This window comes from Nannobrachium achirus, assembly GCF_963921795.1.
Source record: "Nannobrachium achirus genome assembly, chromosome: 22".
In the NCBI taxonomy this organism is placed as follows: domain Eukaryota; kingdom Metazoa; phylum Chordata; class Actinopteri; order Myctophiformes; family Myctophidae; genus Nannobrachium; species Nannobrachium achirus.
This window is the reverse complement of record NC_137829.1, coordinates 37132149-37156550: the sequence shown is the minus strand read 5'-3', so window position 1 is coordinate 37156550 and position 24402 is coordinate 37132149. Positions and strand designations below refer to the sequence as shown.

The 24402-nt window shown below is 43.4% G+C and overlaps 2 protein-coding genes and 1 long non-coding RNA gene across 3 annotated transcripts in view; all 3 read left to right on the top strand.

Annotated features, from left to right (window-relative positions):
• Positions 1-24402, top strand: part of LOC308308325 — an 839845-nt gene that overhangs the window by 475142 nt on the left and 340301 nt on the right. The gene's annotated exons all lie outside the window — the stretch shown is intronic.
• LOC308308106 (lactase/phlorizin hydrolase-like) overlaps positions 1-24402 on the top strand; it is a gene marked incomplete at both ends in the record, with an annotated part of 89929 nt that overhangs the window by 58022 nt on the left and 7505 nt on the right. The window contains 1 exon segment of the mRNA XM_080753474.1: positions 23100-23130. Coding sequence (XP_080609600.1) covers positions 23100-23130 — 31 coding nt within the window.
• hdac4 (histone deacetylase 4) overlaps positions 6712-24402 on the top strand; it is a gene marked incomplete at its 3' end in the record, with an annotated part of 312733 nt that continues 295042 nt past the window's right edge. Inside the window, exon 1 of the mRNA XM_080753473.1 lies at positions 6712-6870. The remainder of the gene's footprint in view (positions 6871-24402) is intronic.

The following is a 24402-nucleotide window of genomic DNA, read 5'->3' as shown; positions in this document are numbered from 1 at the left end:
TACATATTTAGCAGTATGGGTAATGCAGTTCTTCTCCGTGCGATCTTTATTAAAAAAAACATGTTTTTACTAGAACTAGAGTGATTGCATACATACTCAGTGGTTCTACAGGAGCATATAGAACCATTTTACAACCACAAGCCTACTGGTAAGTGTTCATTGAATTGTTACGATTGTATGGCTCATAATGAAACCCCCTATGGGGTAAAATGAATGGGCAGTTTACTTCCGACACCTCACTGCGATGCTCTATATGGTATGTGAGACTAGGTCAGACCTAATAGTCTAGGTTCAATCTAAGTTTAAAGAAAAGGGTCCAACCTTGGAGATATTCCAATGTCATCGTGTTGGTCCTAATACCTTCCTGCATCATAGTAGTGGGTTTAACTCTGAGGGCCCTATTATGAACATCTTAATAATGCCAGGTCTTATATTACTTAATTTAAGACGTGGAGGTGTGACCAGTGGCCATTATGAGTGGGGTAATTTGCGCACTACGCCAAGGCGTTATGTGTAAAAAGTCCCTAAATTAGTCATGGGCGTGTTTGGGCATTACTTTATAGTCTAACCAATCAGAGTAGCGGCTGCCATTCCCTTTAAAGATCAGCGCAAGACGCAGTTCTATTTTTCGTGCGTTAAGCAAAGGAGAAATGTCCAAGTGCATGCATGGCCATAATCATAGGCTATTGTCACAATCCCAATGCTTGCATGAATAATATTTAATACACTTACTGTAAATACTATCACCCACATGTTACTGATCGTAATCCCTGAGAGAGCATGGCCAGGTTAAGTTCTTCCATTTCTCTCGCCATTGAACCTGGAGCGCCGGTGTTCACAAAATCCCAATTACACGTTTCAGGACTGACTCCGGGGTCTGAGTCATGTATGGTACAGTATTTGTTTTCTAGACAGTAAAATATGGGTTAATCTGAAAAATTACATTCCAGATTTTACTGTGTACATTGATTGACTGTTTTGTAATATTATGACATCAGAGACTTATGCCCCGCTTTCATTGAGCAAAACTTCTGGAAGTAGGCACACGGTTATCACCATTGGCTGCAATCCAACACTTCTATCCATCAATTCCCTCCTTACTCTCTCTTTCCCCCGGCTCTCCTCCATTCTCTGCTCCACTCATTTCTCCTGTTTTGAAGAGGTGGAGTGAGTTGCGGGTGGATGCTCACATGCAGGCCCGCTTTGATCATGGAAGAAAGTCCAGCGTTATCAACAGCTGTCCAATCTCTTTCTATCGACTCTGGGCAGAATGTTTTCTTACGTTGATAAGTGGGTTTGGAAATTCTCGGGACAGGGGGGAAAAAAGAAACTAGACAATCCCCCACAGTGATTTGTTTTGGTTTTCCCTGATACCATGTCTTTTCTTCATTCCAGCGGCTGCCGCTCATGCCTCTCTGTTGTCTATTTCTGCTACACGGCCTGTGTCACCCACCGAGACGGTGGTTCATCATTTTCGTGACCTGCCACACTGTTGAGATTAACCACATGAACCCTAGCGTCCTTATCCACCTGTTTCCGCAAGAATTTACTGTAGCATTATCTGTAAGACACTTCCGGTTAACAGCAGACATACAAGCTCACGTCGCATCGCAGATACAACCGTTGTGAGCTTGTAGATCACACTCGGCTGCAGCGCCGGAAGCTGCCACACACCTTCTGCGCAATGCACAATGGGATGTTGGAAAGTTGTGGATATTGTGTGCATGTCCTATTAGGCCAGCATTCTGTGAAAATAACCATCTACAAGCGTGTTCTGAATTTTAGATCTACCATTTTTGGTGCAGAGATTCGGTGAAGAGGAAAGAAAGGGGGAGATCAAATACCCCGGTCAGTATACAGTATATGTTGGAACTTATATAGGAAGAGTTGCAACGGGTAGTGAGCTTGTAGATCTGCTATTTTTGGTGTTTGACCTGACCTGCACAACCAGGTATAAATCAGATCCTGTGGTTCAGTGGTGGCCCTAGCTGGGTTGAAACTCAACTTGGTTTCTGTGTGGAATTTGTATACAAACCCTCTGTTCACGTGGGTTTCCTGCGGCTGCTCTGGTTTCCTCCCACACAAAAAGACTTGCATGTTAGGGACATACTCCTGCTAGTATCTTATGGGGTTGCTGGTCAGCGGCTCACTAGTGCTTCTAGTTAAGATAGGTCAAATAAAGAGACTTACAGTATTTACCCAGGGTGAGCAAAGTGTCACTTAGTGTGGTTAAGTCTCTGGATCACAAACCAATTTATGTTTACCTGTGGGTCGAACAATCATTTTTATGGACAGATGCATCTGTAATGAGTTTGAGGTAATATTTCCATGTCCAACATTGATCAACTGCACAACATAACTCTCAGATGATCACTGAAAGTACAAGTCACAGCAAATCAACGTAAAAGAAAGTCGAGTTAAATGAAATCCAGCTTCTTTTCGCTTTTGACTGACGTCACATAATGAGTTGACCAGCGTGCACCAAGACTTGCCCACATCAAAGAACCGAGTTTGTCAGAGGAAGTTCATGGTAGAGTTTCTCTTTCTTCACAGATCAGCCAGTTTAGTATTCGTGTCATAATTGAAATCCTGTGGTTTTGCTGAGGCAATGTTCCTTCAGCGTCAGCAGCACATGCACTGTAACGGTCCTGAGCGTTGATTTAACGCTGACTTTGCTGTGTGCTTTGATGTCATGAAGGCTTTTGCTGCGTGACACGAGCCTTCCTCTTACCTTTCCAGTGCAGTGCTTCTCGTGTGGAGAACTCTCAAATTAACATGTTTTATGTATTTAAATGTATTTGGCCACAGATCCCCATCTGAAAATATGTTGTGCCAGAGACAAGATTTGTGTAGTTAATTTTGTTTTTGGGAAAATATCTGATCAAGCTCACAATGCCATCATCACAGTGCATTGTGTTTTAGATCCTGTAGTAGTCACTTCCTGGCACAAATAGTAATAAAGAATTCATCTGATAGGTCAGGTCACAGGGTTTCAAAACTCACGGAGCAAATCCTTGGATAGGCCTACAGCAGGGCAAGAATTTCATGGAGGCCATGAAGGCTATGGCCGCTGTTGCCCCTCAGTTTGGCCTTGAGCCCCTCAAACCAATGACATGACCTGAGGACACAGTGGCCTTAATGCCCCAACTGACTGTACCACTTTCTCCTCTGTCTCTTTTTTGTCAATATGTAGACAGTAGACACCGATGTCTCTTTCTTGTCATGTAGACCAGGGGTTTTCAAAGTGGGTGCACGGGGCACCCTGGGGTGCTGTGACGGCAGTCCAGGGGTGCCACGAGATCATTTGATAATATTTGGAAGTTATTTGGACACTTATTTAGTGTCCAAATAACAAATATTTAGTATCATTTTGAACCTGACGTACAAAGTTATTTTCAGTCAGTTCTAACCAAAATGGATATTATCTCAACGTTTTCCTCGCAACATAATCACTATTGTCACTGTCGGGCAGAAACCTTGTATCTCCAAGTTTCAAATGTGTACGTCTTTTGGTAAAGTAAAGCCCTGCTTCATCATATAAGACTATCGCACAAAACTAGTGAAAACAGCCGATCTACAAGCACGCAACGCCACGCGATGCGAGGCGTTGTGTGCTTGTAGATCTGCTGTTTTCACTAGTTTAGTACATTTTATAGATGATGAATACAAAACGAACGGTTTTGGACATACAAGGTTTCCACCCGACAACGACGATATGCTATAAATATAAGGTGCTGGGAGTGAAAATTATAATGTAAAGGTGCCTCGGATTAAAACAATATTTATAGGGGTGCCCTGAGACAAAACATTTGGGAACCCCTGATGTAGACACTTTTGTTTCCCCAAGTCCCCATCTTTAAACCAATCCAGTGACTTTGGTTGCATGCGGTGCAGGGCTGAGCAAGGATCAGAATGTAAATACCATCATTTATCTATTCACTGAAGATTAGTTTATCATCCCTAACCATTAAATTCAACACATTCTTTCAATGGACTAAAATCTTGTTTTATCTGATGGCCTTCCTGGCCTGACATAATGCCTTTGTGCCCTAAAGAAATGGACAACACCAAAGGCCAAGTGACCTTGCCCCTAAAATGACAAAATTCCAGGCCTGGCCTCTACAGTATGATCTTCTACATGATGATTGAAAATAATAACGATAATAATAATACAACCTAGCTAAGCTTGAAAAGGGTGTGCGAGTAGAAAAGTTCAAACTAACAGTACTAACAGTTCAAAAGCCCACAAAAGATATATTGTGTGTGTGTGTGTGTGTGTGTGTGTGTGTGTGTGTGTGTGTGTGTGTGTGTGTGTGTGTGTGTGTGTGTGTGTGTGTGTGTGTGTGTGTGTGCGTGTCCAGATTCAGAACCACCATCTTTACACTCAGATTTGACACCCATGCAGGAGGACTATGCTGTGTGTAGGCTGAGAGGAAAATATGAGACAGATTATCCACGCTTGTGTAACCATTAATTCCACAACGTTTTGATTGCAAATTTAAACGCCATCTGCATGAGCTATCATCATAACCAAAATGATAACAATCACTCTTGCACTATTGTTGTTATGATATTATTAAAGGCTCTCAGGAATATTATATTCAACTGTTCTGTTGATAGTATAATCATCATCATTATCATCATCAGTCTTCGTTGTCATCACCACCAGCCATGCAGTCTCTCCCCACGGAAACTGGTAAAGTAAAACAAATTTTCATTCGCTGCACGATTATTCACATGAAGTACCCCACATTAAAAAAGAACATTTGGTGAACGATTAAGTGCATTATGCTTTTATAGGGGTCCAAATTGGCTCTCACTGAACTATATTTCTGATTTATTGACACTATAGACCCGTTTCTTGTTTACAAACATTGAGACTAAATGCACAGGTGACTGTATCATGTAATCAATTCCCACCAATGCCCAAATCTGTTGTTTGGGGGAGCGCTGGTTTCACTGGCTAATTTTGGTACCGACCTGCGTGCACATCTAGTTCTTATCAGTGTAACGTAGACCAGAAATGCATATATAGGCTACTGCAGGAATAATCAGGAGGACAAGCTAGCCACCTCCTCCCACTCCTGAGTCCTAAAGCAATGAATACACAAACCATCCTCATCTTAAAGTTAAGATACATTCAGTGGTAAGTCATCGTTCAAAAAAGATATGATTCTCAAAGCCTGCAAAGGGGAAACTCTATGTGAAAAGTTACTTAAAGGTAGGGTAAGTGATTTCACTTAAAGTTGTACTATGTAACTTTTTTTATAAAACAAATCTTAAAATTCTCCTAACTATTAAATCACAAAAGTTTTAGAAGATCCGCGCCGTGAATTTCAGCCTGTAAAGCCTTCTCTATATGTAAACTGAGATCCTTGCCGTGGACCGGATCTCGCGCCAAAATTGCGTCATCACACTACCGGCCAATCACAGCGAGGGTTATACAACTGCCGGCCAATCACAGCGCATCTTGAAGTGGGGTCGCTAATACTCGCTATGGCAGCCATATTTGTTGTCGCCCGTTTGTACCATCCCTTCTCTAGGTAATTTCGCCTACCAGGCAGGGTGAAGGAGTCCGTATCTCTGGAATTACTGAACGCACAGGAACAAGGGACCCCTTAAAAGATAGATCTCAGCGAGGTGGAGGCAGACGCGGGGGTCTGAAGGTACGAAAAACGGACGAAAGACGCGGACGCGACCGCGGTTTGCTATAGGGCTAATGACCACTAGTTGGGCAACTTACACAGTATGGCTTTAAGTTTCAGTTTCAGTTTTCATGTCTTCATGCCTTCCTCCAATCATGATCAAGTTGGGGTGGGCCTTGGTGCGAGCAAGGCCCGCCCCTACTCGACCATGATTGGAGAAAGGCCCAACTCTATCCTGATTGGAGGAAAACTTGGCAGCCAACTTTTTTTTTGTATTTGTCGCATTCCTAAGACATTTTTTTTTTTTTTTTTTTTTTTAAATTTACTCCCATTGATTCCAGATGGGGACCCAAATGCAACCGGAATCAATGGGGGTACATTTATTGTAATCAAATTATTGTCTTAGGAATGTGACAAATACAAAAAAATATTATTGAACTCAAGTCTCCATGGTATGAGTAATCAATAGGGAAAAAAAGTCATTTTGGCGGTGAACTACTCCTTTAAGTAAAAAAGAAAAAAATATATATTTGTACTTTACTTGAGTATTTCCAATTTTCTGTACTTATACTTCTACTCTACATTGTGTGGTAGACAGAAGAGCTGCAATTTTTAAAGGATTTTTATACATTTGAAAAGTGAAATAGGACATTCTGCATAATGAGTACTTTTACTTTTGGTACTTTTAAGTACATTTTGCTACCAATAGGCTACTTTTGTACTTTTACTCAAGTAACATTTTTTAAGTCCGGTTGTAACTATTTCTACATATAGGCCTACTTGTAAAAAAAAAAGTAGACCTACTTTTTCCATCACTGCACATCCCATTTTGTTGTCACGCATAATCATTTAAAACACACACCCACGCAGGAGCGACACACACGACCACGAATCCCATAATAGTTTCATTTCCCTTCAAACGTCAATCATCCGTTAACTCCAAAGCAAAGCCCGCCCCCGAAGGAAATGCGGGCGCGCGTCCGACACGTGATTTATTTGGCCAAAAAAAAAAAGAAAAAAAAGGAAAAGAATCCAGTATGGCGGAATAGTTTCGTGAATGGTTTTTCAAGGCTCTCTCTCTCTCTCTCTTTACGGGTCCTAAACAAGCAAGCCCACTGCCTCCACTGTGACTCGGCTGGATGCAGGCAGGGTAGAAAGTAACACACTGCAGGAGAGCCTCGGGGAAGAAGGGGAGAAGAGCCAGACCTTTAGACGCTCATTCAAGGTAAAATAACCTTGTTGTTTTCCCCCAAAAAGCGCGTTATCACTTTTCGGAGTTGCTGCTGCGCTCTCGCCGAAAAAAAAAACAAACAAAAAAAACAGCAGATCTACAAGCTCACGGCACGTCGCGTCCGCGACGCGCCGTGAGCTTGTAGATCGGCTGTTTTTTTTTCTTATTTTTTTCCCCCGGCGAGCGCAGCCCCTCCGTACGAGAGAAAACGTTCGGACTTCGGAGGGAGACCAGCGTTGAACTACTGTATTTAGTGTTTGTCGTGTGTGTTTTGTTGTTCACTCTCATTTAACGAGGCGTTATACTTTTGCTGTCGTTATTCAACAACAGCAATTCAACAACAGCAACAGTTGAGACTTCAGAGTGTGGAAGAGGGCAACATTGTTGCCGTGCAGTGATTCAGACTTCAGAGTGTGGAGTGCAACATTGTCGCTGTTTGTTTGTGTGCAGTGACTGCTGTCTGTCAGAGATAGAGAGAGAGAGCAACAGTTTCACACTGTTTCAGAGTATATAGGAGCTTCATTGGCTCGCCGCTGCCTCTCTAATGTAGGAAATGAAATGAAATGGGATTTGTTTTGGGAAGAGAAGAGCTCAGCGGTGTGTTTGACATTTATGTCATGATTGTCACCCTCTCTGAATTGTGCTGCAGGCAGATTGACTGTCTGTCTGTCGCTGCAGGCAAAGCGAGCTCACATGTGTTCTTGACTTTGAGTCTTGTCAATCACATATTATTATAAGTGAATAGCACAGTGATTAACCCACGAGTTTGATAAATAGGCGTAGCGCCGCTGTGACCGTGTATAACACAGTTGTTAGTAGGCTATGTATGCTATTAGTTGGAGTGAATGGAGTCAATCGAAATGGTTAGTAGTGATTTTGAGGTGTGTGTGTGTGTGTGTGTGTGTGTGTGTGTGTGTGTGTGTGTGTCAGTGAAAGCATTTAGTCTATCCTACAACACAGCATTGGTTCTCAAAGTGGGGTCCGGGGACCCCCAGTGGTCCTTGAGGGAGTTCTAGGGGGTCCCCAGCTAAATGATAGCTAGGAACCAAATGGACCCTTGCAGGTCTGTAACTCTGTGGGTCTGTAACTCTCTGAGTTAATTAACATTGATTTTACAATATAGATTGGGGTCTCAGAGATAGAAATGCCATTAAATGGGGGTCCGACTCCGTAGCCTAAAATGCATGTCAAAAGGGTTAGGGTCCTTGAAATAAAAATGACGTAAAAATCTTCTCTTATGGGGGTCCCTCCCTGGCATATCTTTTCAAATGGGGGTCCGCGGGCTAATAGGTGTCAATTTGGGGTCCTCGTCATGAAAAAGGTTTGAGAACTGTGTGTGCGTGCGGGAGGAGGCGAGCGAGAAATCGTCGTATTTTAGTTGGCCCACAGCTGCAGCTTTTGGGTGTCAACCTCTGTCTTTGGTAATGTGTAAACAGCAGTCCTCGCTCCAGCAGCAGGCAGGGGCGTCACACCAAATTCTGGGCCCTGGGTACAAGGATTCACTGCGGGCCCCCCATGAATGTTCTTCATAGGGGGAAAAAATCATGAAAATGTGTCTTTGCAAGTCTTTGAATATTTCAAATCCTTCTGAGTTTAAAAAAAAAAACATGTTCCTGTGTTAGTGATGCTCAAGCCTTTTAATGTGAAGGACCCTGAAAATCGCATGTATTTGGCCACGGATCTCAAAATATTTAGTTCCAGGGATCCCCCAGAAGCAAAATTTTAGTTACAAATGTTCGCTTAAGAAATACATATATTCAAAGATTTGCACACATTTTCACAACTTTTCAAAAATTGCGGATCTACAAGCTCGCAGCGTGGCACTCGGTGCCGCGCTGTGAGCTTGTATATCTGCAAATTTTCAATAGCTAAAAGTATAAAATAATTGAGGCCCCCTCCACCTTGGGCCCTAGTAACTCAGTCCCACTCCCCCCCCCCCCCCCCTTAGGTGACACCCCTGGCAGCAGGGCAGATCTGTTCCCTGCTCCTTTAGGCTCCTTCAGCCTCCGCTGGCGGAAACCGTTCGCTCTCAAACATTCCTGCTGCTCCCAAGGACTGGTGTTTTGTTCCGCACTTGTAAATTCCAGCCCCCCCCCCCCCCCCCCCCCCCACAGGAAGAAGGTCGTAGTAGCAAAAACTTCCAGAAAATTTGGCACGGTGCAAATGATGACTCCTTCTCCACTCCACTCTCGCGGAAAGGAGGTGATTGGTGATGTCAGATCGGGGACTCGCTCTCATCCTGTGTCTCTCAAACTTTCTTGCTGATTCCTCACCAGAGTTTGTGCCGTGTGCAGCACCGTGCCTGCTGCCAGTCGGGATATTATGGATGGAACCACTCAGTCCTGTTGGATAATGGCCTCATAGGCTCTTATGTTATGCTGCTACATAATTCATAACTTCCTTATGTATTAGGACTGCCTGCCTGTATGTATTTATTTACAATAATCAGATTTCCATATAGCGTTAGAAACGGAGGTGTGTGTGTGTGTGTGTGTGTGTGTGTGTGTGTGTGTGTGTGTGTGTGTGTGTGTGTGTGTGTGTGTGTGTGTGTGTGTGTGTGTGTGTGTGTGTGTGTGTGTGTGTGTGTGTGTGTGTGTGTGTGTGTGTGTGTGTGTGTGTACACACGCGTGTAATATACTGTACATATACATGTGTGTGATATACAGTAGAGAGAGATAGATACTGTAGATAGATAGGTGTGTGACTGTGTGTGTCCTTTCTCTATTGTAGCCATTGAAAGTGCAAAAAAGAAAAGTTAAAATCAAGCTCAAGAGAAACCCTTTAACAGGGATATTCTGTGGTGTCTGCGGGCCTGAATTAATTACACCAAGAATCACAATGTTGCCTCTGAAGACGTGTAAACAGGTGGGGAGGCTCAGGAATCACAGAAGAAGGCATTAAACTTGCTCTTTCTTCTTCACATGTCGAGCCCGGCCTACCAATTTGCCGCATAGACTTCCTTCCATAATGTTGGCTTCCTGAACGCAATCGCAAGAATTGGAAGTCCCGGCATCACATACAGTACTGTTAGTTGGAGTGCTCCACAAACGTCAAAGCGGGCTCCGCTTTCATCATTCTTCTAACACCTCATGCTTCTTTTGCACAGTGACATTTCTCCAGCGGTGGACAAGTATTGTACTCAAGTATTCAAATGTACATCACAATGCATTGATGTAGACATTTAGAACATTAAAAAACACACACAAAGCTGATCAAATAGCAGATCTACAAGTTCACAACTTGGCGCATCGCGACGTATTGTGAGACAGAGTCAGACGGTGGTTAGGTTTAGGTTTAGGAATCAGGATTAGGTTTTGGATTAGGGTTAGCATTCACCTGGTTAGCATTCACCAGCGCCGGCAGGCTAGCATTCACCAGGATAGCATCACCAGCGTCTGGGAGGTCGGGACAATGACATGGCACCCATGACACCCGATGGCTGCAGTGGAGCTTCTCCACTTCAGGGCAGGGGTTCCCAAACTTTTTTGTCTCAGGGCACCCCATAAATATTGTTTTAATCCGAGGCACCCCTACATTATAATTTTCACTTCCAGCACCTTATGGTCCTTGTCGGGTGGAAACCTTGTATGTTCAAAACCGTTCGTTTTGTATTCATCATCTATAAAATGTACTAAACTAGTGAAAACAGCTGATCTACAAGCACACAACGCCTCGCATCGCGAGGTGTTGTGTGCTTGTAGATCGGCTGTTTTCACTAGTTTTCTGTATGATGATGCAGGGCCTTGCTTTACCAAAAGACGTACACATTTGAAACTTGGAGATACGAGGTTTCTGCCCGACAGTGATTATGTTGCGAGGAAAACGTTGAGATAATAGCCATTTTTTTTAGAACTGACTGAAAATAACGTTGTACTTCAAGTTTAAAATGATCAAGTGTCCAAATAAATTCCAAATATTATCAAATCATCTCGCGGCACCCCTGGACTGCCGTCGCGGCAACCCAGGGTGCCCCGTCACCCACTTTGAAAACCTAGGGGTTTAGACACGGTCACCTCCTTTTTTCTCTAGCCCAGACCTGGGCATACGGTTCACTCTGACCGTAGGGTTAATGGCAAATTACAAAATAAACACATTTTAAAATTTTACCTCATGCATGGACTAAAGCTGCATTGCTTTTATATTTACGTTTGTTTATTCGAGTAAATATGGACGCAATGCGTAAATCAGCACATGTGCGTGATCATTGGGTGTTGTCTCCATAACAAGCAGGTGGTCAGACTGTCAAGACGACCTGCCTTACCTTACCCATCAAAAATGGCTAATGTGGCTAAAAAAAGAAAAGTCAATGCCAAACGCCAGGTTTTCAACAACAATTGGACTGCTAAGTATTTATTTACTGAAATCGGAGGTAAAGCCATGTGTTTAGTTTGCGGGGAGCACGTCTTGTGGGGAGCACTGCCTTTTGGCCAGGCCCTCCACAATATTTTCTGTTGTTCATGTGGCCCCATGGAAAAAATCATTTCCAACCCCTGTCTTAGCCGATATACAAGTGCACAACGTGTCATGACTCATGACACATTGGAAGTCTGCTATTTTTGCTGAATGTATGCGCCTATTTTCGCAGAATGTTCCCATATTATGGTACGCTCAGAATAGGGATGCTAGGGATCATGTGGTTAAACAAATGGTGAGCTCAGATATGCTTCACTTCATTTGGCTCCAGTTCATGGGGCCCTGAAGGAATGCAGTCCACACAGTGACACCATTACTGTTATGTAATTACACAAAAATATATTGATGTAGCCTTAAGTCAATTCTCAACATTTATAAGGATTTGCATGCAACCCTTTCTTTGTCAGTTTTGGCCTATATGTGTAATCAAAAGAACACATTGTCTGCAGTGGTGGAAAAGGTACTACTCACATATCTTAAGTAAAAGTATCAATACTGATTTATAGAAATACTCTGTTAGGGTGTCCTCACACCATATTACCTAGAGAGGAATCCGCCAATGCATTTCAATGAGAATGGAGGGTTTTTTTGCCAGTAGAGGATTTCTGCAAAAAAAAAAAAAAAAAAAAAAAAAAACGCTCCATTCTCATTGAAATGCATTGGCGGATTCCACTCTAGGTATTTTGGTGTGAGGGCATCCTTACAAGTAAAAGTCCGGTATTCACAATGCACTTGAGTAAAAGTACAAAAGTATTGGCTTCAAAATGTACCAAAAGCAGTGGCGCAACTTGCCCCCGCCAGGCCCCGGTTCCGAGATTTTCACCAAAATGTATCCTCTCTAAACGGTGGGCATTTCAAAACAAGAGTTTTTTTTTTATTTTTTTATTATTTATTATTGGATATAATGCGATCATTCAATCAACACATGTTTTATTTTGAAATCATAGCCTGCTACTGGAAATAGAAGCAGCAGCCACCGGGCCACTTCAATATTTTCTCAACTGCCGCCGCAGTTTTCTTCTTCTTCTTCCTTCATTAATAGGCCCCCTGCGTGTCTGGACCAAGCCCCCAGAACCCTGGGGGCACCCTGAAACCAAATGGACATGGTGGCCGTTTTGAGGTACTGCAGTTGGGTCTACTCACATGAACGTGCCTCTAGGCTTCTTTGTATTGACGCGCGTTCATACCGGAAGTGCTCGTTCATGAAGCGCGTCCATTAACACAAATTATGACGCAAAACGCGTCACAGTGGCCCCACTACGTCACGGTTTTACTAGCCGGAAGAAGGGGTGAAAACGCCTCATGCGCTGGGTGAGCAACTCAATGCAAGTGGACGGGCGGGGATATCTGGTGTCCTCTCTATTCTTATTATAACTCTATGGTCTGGACCCCGGAGCAGCACACCGGCTGCACCGGCGATAGTTATGCCACTGACCAAAAGTACTCATTAAGCAGAATTTCCCATTTCAAGTTTTCAAGTGTACAAACATCTTTTGAAAATAGCCGATCCACAAGCTCACAACAGTGGTGATGCGACACATTGTGATCTTGTAGATCGGCTATTTTCAAAAGGCCAAAATGAATATATGGCTGAAGTGGTTAATGAAGGCCTATGTTCATGTATGTTTTATAAGATTATAATTTATATCTGCAAAGTAACTAAAGTGTTCAAATAAATGTAGTGGAGTAAAAGTATACTGTAACATTTGGATCCGAGATGTACTTGTGGAGTAGAAGTAAAAGTATTGGACATTGGAAATACTCAAGTAAAGTACAAATACCTCAAAATTGTACAGACAAAATTGTACAACAAAGTACAGTACTTAAAGGAGTAGTTCACCCCCAAAATGACTTTCTTTTGATTACTCACGCCATGGAGACTTGAGTTCAATAATATTTTTTGTTTTTTGTCACATTCCTAAGACAACATTTTGATTACAATAAATCTGACCCCATTGATTCCGGATGGGGACCCGAGTGCATTTGCGTTCACATCCAGAATCAATGGGGGTAAATTTACTATAATCAATTTCTTTTCTTAGGAATGCGACAAAAAACAAAAAAATATTATTGAACTCAAGTCTCCATGGCATGAGTAATCAATAGGAAAAAAATCATTTTGGGGTGAACTACTCCTTTAAGTAAGTAAATGTACTTAGTTACTTTACACCGCTGCTTTTTTAAATCTCTGTTCCATTGTTCTTTGTTTGTTGGGGTTTTTGGCTCGACCTTCCAAGTTCCAACGTTATCTTCCAATATTCAATTAGCAAGAGTTGGCATTGGCAGAACCTGCTTATTTGTGGATATTTTGTGGACATTGTCACAGACTAATGGATACTAATGGGGGTCTATCCAGGGGTGTCGCACCAAATTCTGGGCCCTGGGTACAAGGATTCACTGCGGGCCCCCCATGAATGTTCTTCATAGGGGGAGGGGGTTGAACCCATTTAGACTGGGAACGCATTAGTTTGTGTTTTAACTATTGAAAAAGCAGATCTGCAAGCTCACAGCGCGGCACCGAGTGGTCAGTAGTGGTCAGTGGTGCTCAAACCTTTTCATGTGAAGGACCCCCACAATGATATGTAATTGGCCACGGACCCCCATCTCAAAACATTTAGTTCGAGAGACCCTCCAGAAGCTAAATTTGAGTTACAAATGTGTTCATAAAAAAAAAATATTCAAAGATTTGCAGACATTTTTATGACTTTTCAAAAATAGCGGACCTACAAGCTCGCAGCGTCGCACTGTCTGTGAGCTTGTATATCTCCTATTTTTAAATGGCTAAAGTATGAAATAATTAAGGCCCCCTCCACCTTGGCCCTAGTAACTCAGTCCCACTCCCCCGAACCCCCTGTGACGCCCCTGACTGGACCCTGTGGTGCACGAGCACCAGCAGGACAGTGTAAACAGCCTGGCTGGAGTCTTCCCTTCAGCCACTTCCCATCCACACAGACTACTGATGTATTATGTAGTATAGTCTATCTGTGAGGAGAATGGCACTGTAGGCATGAACCCTTGTAAACAGGGCTCGTATTTCAGCAAGACTCTAGCGCACGCACGCACACACACACACACACACACACAGCCAGTACTACCTGACACCAGGGTCCACATATCGTCGTTGTCGGGTGAAAACCTTGTATGTCCAAAAACCTTCGGTTTGCATTTATCATTTTAAAAATGATTTAAACTAGTGAAAACAGCCGATCTACAAGCACACAACTGTGCTTGTAGATCTGCTGTTTTCACTACTTTTGTGCGACGGCCGTGTATGATGAAGCAGGGCTTTACTTTGCGAAAGAACGTACAAATTTGAAACTTGGAGATAGAAGGTTTCTACCCGACAACGACGATATCTTAATGGGAGAGTAGGGAAACTACCTCCAACCGCTGTGCAGTCCCTTTAACGTTTCTACTGTATATTTGAGTGTCAGTTTCACTTTCACCTAACGACTACAAGACTTCTATAAACTACTTTTATTTTCTGTTTGAAGAAACGTGGGGCAATTTGTTTCAATGCAAAACTGATAACAATGTTAAACACATAATTGCAGTTTCACTAGGCTTGGCTCAGTTACCGTGCTGGTTTTCATCAATGTCCCTTTTCACCACTTAAATAGACAAAGTGATATGGAGATGGAGGGATAGATGGCTTAGAGCAGGGGTTCCCAAACTTTTTTGTCTCAGGGCACCCCATAAATATGTTTTTAATCCGAGGCACCCCTACATTATAATTTTCACTCCCAGCACCTTATATTTATAGCATATCGTCGTTGTCGGGTGGAAACCTTGTATGTCCAAAACCGTTCGTTTTGTATTTATCATCTATAAAATGTACTAAACTAGTGAAAACAGCAGATCTACAAGCACACAACGCCTCACATCGCGAGGCGTTGTGTGCTTGTAGATCGGCTGTTTTCACTAGTTTTGTGCGACAGTCTTGCATGATGAAGCAGTAGCCTGGCGGGGCCCGACGTCATACTGCGTTCACTCACTTATTCCTTCCACAGTATAACGTCTGGACTTCCAGGTATTGGCAGCGAGTATTATGATTATTTTCTGATCGGAGCCAATCAGTGACTACTTCCGCACAACAAACGTAGCTTTCTTTCCTGACAAGTGAAAAGATTTCCCTGATTGGTCCATGTGTAGACGGTGACGTAGATGCATGCTGCAGCCTGCAGCATTTTCAAAACAACAATGGCTGCCCTCGCGATGCAACAGTTAACGCTCTAACCATAAAACAAGCAATAAGTGCAGTTATTTCAGAGTTGGAATCAATTACAATAATTAAAAAGGAACACGGGGGATGCGCTAGTGGAGTTTATCGGCCGAAAAGACGTGTTTGTTTGACGTTCTTCCGACTGGCTGAGAGATGTTATGCTACGCTGATTGGTTAGAGGAGTCTGTCTGTCAAGGCAAGTACTCCCGCCCACTTTTCAAGCTGCCAATAGGCCGAAGGCCAGACGTTATACTGTGGAAGGAATGAGTGAGTGAACGCAGTATGACGTCGGGCCCCGCCAGGCTAAGGAAGCAGGGCTTTGCTTTACCAAAAGACGTACAGTACACATTTGAAACTTGGAGATACGAGGTTTCTGCCCGACAGTGACAATATTTTAGTGATTATGTTGCGAGGAAAACGTTGAGATAACAGCCATTTTGGTTAGAACTGACTGAAAATAACTTAGTACTTCAAGTTTAAAATGATACTAAATATTTTTTCAAGTGTCCAAATAGATTCCAAATATGATCAAATGATCTCGCGGCACCCCTGGAATGCCGTCGCGGCACCCCTGGACTGCCGTCGCGGCACCCCGGGGTGCCCCGTCACCCACTTTGAAAACCCCTGGCTTAGAGAGTGAGCGACATTAGACTGACAGAAAGCAACAGGAACATTTTAATGGTCCTCTACAGAGGGTCTTGGCCTCGACGGATGAGATTGTACCGTGATGATGATGATGACCTGATTCTCCTCATGGCCACCAACAAAATTAGTGTGCCTCTGAATCATTGAATCATTGTTCCTGTGTGACCCTTACTCTCCTCATCCGCCCTACGGTAACTTGGCACTCTGTTAATAAGCCCATTTAACTCCATTGTGCCTTGCTGGGGTCCTGGCCCGGCTTTGAACCTCTTCCACCACATCCTGCTGCCCCAAACTCAATTAACAAGGGTTTGAGGGGTTGGCATTGTTTGTGGATGTCTTGTGGATGTTGTCAGACTAATGGATACTAATGGGGTCTATTAATGGCACTGTCCTGCTCACGGATAAACAAGGTGACAGGACTCCATGGCACACACGGGCGCACACGCACACACACACACACACACACACACACACACACACACACACACACACACACACACACACACACACACACACAACCAGCCTCACACCCAGCCATTCTCACCCCGTGTACATGACACTAGAGCTGTCACGATCATGACATTTTACATGACTATTAATTGTCACCCAAATAATTGCGATTAACAATTTAATTGTGTATTTGTCGTTGACAATTACATTTCTGTTTGGCTTTTAGGCTTTGAAGTTGCACATACATGGCAATCATGACACAACTTAAAATATACAAATAAATGACTGACATATTTGACAATTTATACTTATACTTACATTTGTAGTGGAAATAGCCGATCTACAAGCTCACAACGCATCGCAAGCTTGTAGATATGCTATTTCCACTACTTTTTTAAAGTGTTTGTAACTATATTAACATTTCTCAACATGGAAACGTTTATGACGATTATGCAAAATCGCGATTACCTCAAATAATTGCGATTAGACGATTATGTCATAATTTGGACAGCCCTACATAACACTGATATAAAAAGTTGCTAGTGGTTTACCTATTACCTGTGCCATCAGTGTTGGATAGGGGTTTATTCTTGCCCCATTCAGTTTGTCTGCCTGCTTTTGTGCTTTTTAGCACAAAACATTCAAAAACAGATGGCAGGATTGCTATGAAACAGAGCAGGAATGATGAGAGAGTGATGACGAGACATTGCGTGAATTTCGGATTGTTGTAAATGTCACTAACAAGGTCACTGTCAATTTGTTTTGCAAAGTAGCTTGGAAGGCTTGATTTTCATAAATCTTGCCCTGAAGAGATTGTAACATTTTGGGTCTCAAAATTCATAATCGCCAATTGCCATATTTGCTAAATAACTTTATAATGGATGGCTGGATTCTCATTTATCTTGGTGAGGGTGATCAGTAGGGTTGCCTTGAAGAGATTATTGCGACCGTCAGGTCGCAGTTACTATCAAAACCTCCACAAACTGTGAGTCCGTCAGTCAGTCCGTCCGTCAGTCAGTCTGTCTGTCACACGTCACATGTCACACTTTTGCCCTGCTCATATCTCCGCAACCGTTGCCCCGATCCATGCCAGATTTTGCACACACACTCCTTGCCTGCCAAACTACAACCTCCAAGGACCCCCGGAGCTCCAGGGACCCCCAGGTCCCTGGGGGACCCCCAGATGTAAAAAATGACCAAATGTGCAAAAATGACCAAATGACCACCCCAACGGGGCTGCTCACGGGGAATTCCCGGGGACCACCGACTCCTGGTGCTCCAGAACGGATGCAAAAGTGGTGGTGCCCCCAGTGGAGGACCCCCTGCCACTGCAGCGCACATAAAATGCCGTAACTCGGGCATGGAGCGACCGGGAGAGCCGGGGCCGGTACCTATTTGTCTGCCTCGGCGGCGCGGAGACCCCACCCCTCATTTCTCACATGGCCCTCTTCTAGCGCCACCATGTGGCGGATTCTTGCAAAACACATTTTTGGACACTACTCCTACAATTTTTGCCCTAAAATCAAATCGGTACACAGTATGTCTACACTCATGTCATCAACATGGATCTGTCCCATATAGCGCCACCTTCAGGCTGCCTTTTAAAAACACATTTTTGGACACTGCTCCTACAGATTTTGCCCTAAAATCACGCAAATCGGTACACACTATGTCTACACTCAGCGCCACCATCAGGCCGATTTTTTTCAACCACATTTTTGGACACTGCTCCTACACATTTTGCCCTAAAATCACGCTGCGACCTGACGGTCGCTTATCTCCCGATTAGGGAGTCGTACTGGTTAACTTTTTGGTCAAGGTTAGACTCGTGTGATACTTTCTATTTTCATATTGTGATTCATGGCAACGCTGATACACAATCCAATGTTCGCCATGGGGCTGCGGGATCGATCTTTCTTGACTATAAAGGTGACATCAGTAGTGTGTACCGATTTGCGTAGTGTTTTAGGAGTATTAAGATCTTTAGGAGTAATACGAAATATGTTGTTGCATTTTTTACTTGGCCTTCAAGGAGGATGTGTGCACAGTTTCAATCCAGCAGCAGATCAATCCAGCAACGGTGCCGTAGATTAGCTGCTCACAGATGGATGGACAAACAACACACACGGTCACACACAGACACACGGACGGACATGGGCAAAAACATAGTCTCGGCCACAGACATTTATTAGACGAAAAAATATTTTGTCAGGCTTGATGGCGTCGACAAAATTAATACTGGTTACAGAGACAGAGATATTTGAGACTTGGAGTTGACCTGTTATTGAGAGAATTCATAAACAATTTTCAACAATTATAAAATACAATATGGACAGAACATACAGAAAACATGACAGCAGGTTAGGATCGATGCATAACACAACATTAGTTACCTTGAATGCTGTTTAACAGAAAACACGTCAGGCTATTGCTATTCAAAAAAAGGCATTAACCCATCTTGTAATTTTATGTGGTGAAATACAAAACGTGAAATGACTACCCGATGATGGGCACTGTGTTAAATATATATATATATATATATATATATATATATATATATATATATATTGCATATCACAGAAAATGCCAGGATGTTACATTTGTTTTCAGGGCCTGAAAAAACAAAACACGAATAGAATAAAAAACTGCTTTTTTTCCCCCGCGTCAGTAGAAGAGTCATTCATTAATAAATTCAAACAACATTAAAATGGCAATTCCAACATTCAAAGATAATATCTTTTTTTCCATGTTATAATTATATTAGACTCCTGAAATGTGTTCCGACAGCCCTATTGTAGATTGAGTGGTAGAGAGGAGTAGGAGGGTCAAGGGAGAGAATGACGAACGCTAATATACTATGGTGGAGGATGAGAAATGGGTTAAAGAGAGTGTGATGGTGGTGAGGTGAAAGAGAGGGCCAGTGAGAGCGAGAGAGACACAGGGGAAGTTGAGTGGGCTACTGTCACTCAGAAGGCCGAACAGACGGCGTGGAAAGTGGCTACTTCCTGCTTTTTGTCTGATTCCGAATAGACAGTCCTTTGTCACCAGGGGAACGGCGCGGGGGCGTCTGGAACGTCATCCTTGCCGAGACGGACTCACCACTCTATTATGGACGGCGTGTATCCCACTCAGTGCCTGACAACGTGATTGGAGGGCTACACGTGCTGCAGGCAGCCTGCTTGAAAAGCTCTCGCTCAAAGGAAGTCAGAGGCCGGTATCTCGGCCCAAATCAAGTCTTCAAGCTTCAGGCATGATGATGTAAATGGAAAAAGTGACAAAATGAATGATACTAATGTTAACCAGTAAGACTCCCTAATCGGGAGATAAGCGTTCGTCACGTTGCATACACAAACTTTAGAAGGCAATCGTAGCCAATCAGGAGGGAATATGGGAAATGGGACAGATCCATTTTGATGACATGACTGTGTACAGCTTTGCGTGATTTTAGGGCAAAATCTGTAGGAGCAGTGTCCAAAAAATTGTTTTGCTATAATCGGCCTGATGGGGGCGCTAGAAGAGGGCCATGTGAGAAATCAGGCTGGAGGTTGTGATTTGCCATCCAAGGAGTGTGTGTGCAAAGTTTGGCATCGATAGGGCCAACGGTGCCAGAGAGTAGTTGGGGCAAAAGTGTGACGTATCGGACAGACAGCCGATGGAGCTTTTCATAGTAACTTGCGACCTGACGGTCGCAACTAGAAAGGTGCATTCTGGGAAATTGTAAGTGTGGTTGCACTGACGCGAGTCGTGAGGAATCCACTGGGAAATAAATTCTGTCTTTTTTTTCTTATATTGTGATGTCATGTGAAGCATCACTTTTCTGTTGTGCAGCCTTACAAACCGGATAACATCACTCAACAAAGGGAACAAATCCCTTTTATGCCCATATATGGAGATATTGAGATCCCTGTGTGTGATGCCAGGGGAACAAATCCCTATTATGCCCCTATATGGAGATCCATGATGTCCACATCCCTGATGTCCACATCACTGTAGCGCTTGTCACCCTGAGGCGTCTCACTAGTATAAATAACACTGGGCAAACGGATACGCGACAGATACGCCAAACGCAGTACTTGTGCGCTCTGCTGGCGCATAAGTAGGCCATACATGGCCACAAGTGCACGAGGCGCAAGTTGGCACCTCGACAGAGTGCACTCTAGTTTGTCTTCTGCATTCATTACCCATCCTAACTAATAGGATTAGAGGCAATTAATAAAGCTACGGAGAAGCATACTTTTTCCACCACTTCTCGGGTCGTCTGCGAAGCGCGTGCCGAGTTTGAATTCGGTTGGACAGTTCTCGAGATACTTGAATTACAGCCGTACTCACAGACGGACAGAGATGTCATTTATGATGTGTTTTATCCCTGCTTCTGTGGTCAGACTGATATTTATTAATTTAACAATTATATAAAAATGTACAGTATGTTAACCACATTAACTCTTGGCATTCGTATTTTGCGTAAATTTGTTTTTTCCAACAACCAAAAAAGAAAGAAGAAATAGCAAATCTACAAGCTACATGTCCCTCTTTCCCCCCTCTTGTTTTTTACAAATCGAACCCTGGTGAGACCAGTTTTACAGCCTCTTGCTCCTATGAACATAAACGACCGTTTCAAGCACAGTCAGGGATTTTCCCGTACCGGTTTGCTCACTTCTCTTAGGACGTTTGACTGCGACCGACTAAAGTGGTCTGTGCACTAATGCATATTATACCATCCGAGTAGATTATATTCAACATCAACAAGTACCACAACTACTGTAAACCCATGTCTTTGATTTGACACATTCCCAGTCTTATCCCTTCTCACCTCCGTATTGTCAACAAGAAACATGACCCCCCCTTCCCACGTCCTTGTTACTCAGCGGCGGCGTGTCTTTTCAGTAAGCGGCTGATTGATGTGATGTCCCGGGGTTACACTTGACCGTGTTCTTCTCTTGCAAACATGAGTGAGCAGCGGCAAGTATTGTAAACATGGGAAAGGCGGCCCTGTCATGCCAGATAGGATGACACTTTCCCTCTTTCTGCAAACTCACTCTCTCCTTACATACGCACACACACACACACACACACACACACACACACACACACACACACACACACACACACACACACACACACACACACACACACACACACACACATACACACACATACACACAGTCTTTTTGGGGCATTGAACATTGTCACACAAACATTTACATTTTTGTTTGCCAAGGGGCATTATTAAGTATCGTCACTGTTGGGTAGACACCTTGTACAGTTTGTCCAAAACGCTCTACTTTTCATGAAGTATTACCTGTAATAACATGTTGTTAATATTTTTTGTCACAAGTTCAATATTTATAAAACCCACAGACAAACTCGACCACTGTCACTATAAATTTGTGAAAACAATCCACCCGTGCGAAGTGAGCGGTGCATGGTATCAAACACGACACGTGTGCAATATCTCGTTGTATGGGCCGTTCTGTTTGTGACTCATACCGACATACTGTACATACACACAAAGCCAGGCGTAGGAGCGGTTTGCTCCTACGCCCTAAAAATAAAAAGACAAACAAATGAAAAAATAGCAGGTCTAACGTGTCACATTGCAACACGCTGTGGGCTTGTGGATCGGCTATTTTTCCTATTTTGTGTGACACGGGGGCATTGATTTACAAAAGTTGAAATATGGAGATACGAGGTTTGACAGCAACAATATACAGAGAAATTACTGACAATGACAAAGGTTGAATTAAGGTAATTGTGTTTTATCGTTAAATCTTGCATGCAGGTGCATGAGAGTAAAACGTATTCTAGTTCGGCTTCCTTTCAGTCCCAATAATCAAAATGAATGATGTTCTTTTCCACATTCTTATCCTTAATAATCCTGGTCCCTACAGTGGACCACCAGTGGGGACTGATCATAAGTCCAACCTCTCAATAGTCCGACCAGATTAACATTCACCAGGTTAGCATTCACCAGTTTTACTAGTACAGTCTGGGGTGATAAGCTATCACCGCGGTGTAGTCTTTTAAAGTCAGAAAACTACAACATTACGTCAGTCGCCACAGTGAAGGGCTATCACTGCGAACTCCTACATCTCTCCTCTGTTTTTACCTTCAGACATCTCCCCATCACTCCGTTCACTGATTGGTCAATCATGACCAATCAGTGTGCCCCAGAGGCACAGAGGCGCGGTGATAGGACTTCACCGCAAGTCTGTGACTATGGTGGCCTCCACTTGTTATCACTTTTTAAGGTGATAGCTTAGCACCTAAAAGTTGAGGTGATAGCTCTTCACCTCGTACTATGATAAAGCCTTTAGGGTTAAGGTTAGGTTTAGGTGGTCAGGTCGGCATAATGGGAGGTCGGATAAATGGGAGGTCAGAACTATGACATGGCACCGGATCAATAACAGTCTAGCCATACCTCAGCTTCCTGCCCCTGTCCTTGGTAGCAACAGAACCACATATTCATAACATCCATCTCTGTCTGGGCCTCCAGGTACCAAGTCGTCCCCTTACCGCACCGTCTGGTAAAATCTTCTTCCTGTAGGGCTGTCACAATTATTACATAATCGTCTAATCGTGATTATTTGACATTATCGCAATTATTTTGTCATAATCGTCATAATCGTGAATGTTGAAAAATTTCCGAAATAGTGGAAATAGCAGATCTACAAGCGCACAACGCGTCGCATCGCGACGAGTTGTGAGCTTGTAGATCAAAGTTATTTTTTAAGTAGTAAGTTGTCAAATATGTCAGTAATTTCTTTGTATATTTAGGTTATGTGTCATATCTACCATGTACAACTTCAAAGCCTAAAAGCCAAACAGAAATGTAATTATCAACGACAAAAACAATTAAATCGTTAATCGCCAATTATTTGATTGACAATTAATCGTCATGTAAAATGACATATCGTGACAGCCCTAGCTTCCTGTTGATCCCAGTCTGTTTGGGAAGTGCAAGCAAGTCCTGTGCATTCTGAATCTTCAGATGGTTCGCATCCCCAGCATTTCTTTGCCACAAAAAGAAAAGAAAATACATACCGGTAAACGTTGGTATCCCACAAAAAAGACAAAACATAAACACGTCAATCAACGGCACGCTGGCGCGGCCACTAATCCCGCTCACCAGCTGAATTATTCATAGTCAATTAGGAGCTGAGAGGCTGAGGCTGTCTGCGTCGGCACAAGAGCATTTTCAATGATTCATTCCGCGCGCCGTGCAAGGGGTCCCTAATTGTTGTTTACCGCTCGCTATGCCGACCACATGTTATTTTTATGCTGTCATGATTACTTCAGGCACGCCTCGGAGTACTTGGGAAATGAAGTCCATTAGGAGACCCGGGAGTTGTGTTTCTGTCAAGTGCCACGGGACGTCTTACAGACGCATATTGCTGCCGGGCAGAAACCTTGTACATTTTGTGATTTTAACTATTGAAAAATAGCAGATCTACAAGCTCACAGCACTGCGATAGATCTGTTATTTATTGAAAAATCACACCCGTGTGAACTGAGCGGTGGTTCCCCCCCTGTGTGTGTGTGTGTGTGTGTGTGTGTGTGTGTGTGTGTGTGTGTGTGTGTGTGTGTGTGTGTGTGTGTGTGTGTGTGTGTGTGTCTGTGTCTGTGTCTGTGTCTGTGTGTGTGTGTGTGTGTGTGTGGGGCCTGGCCTGAACAACAGCGCCCCTCCCTTAACATGTGTGGTCAGAAAAGGTACTACACCACAGGCTTGAGGCTACATACAGACCCACATACAAACAAACAAACATACCTACACACACGGCCACGCTATGGAGACGGTG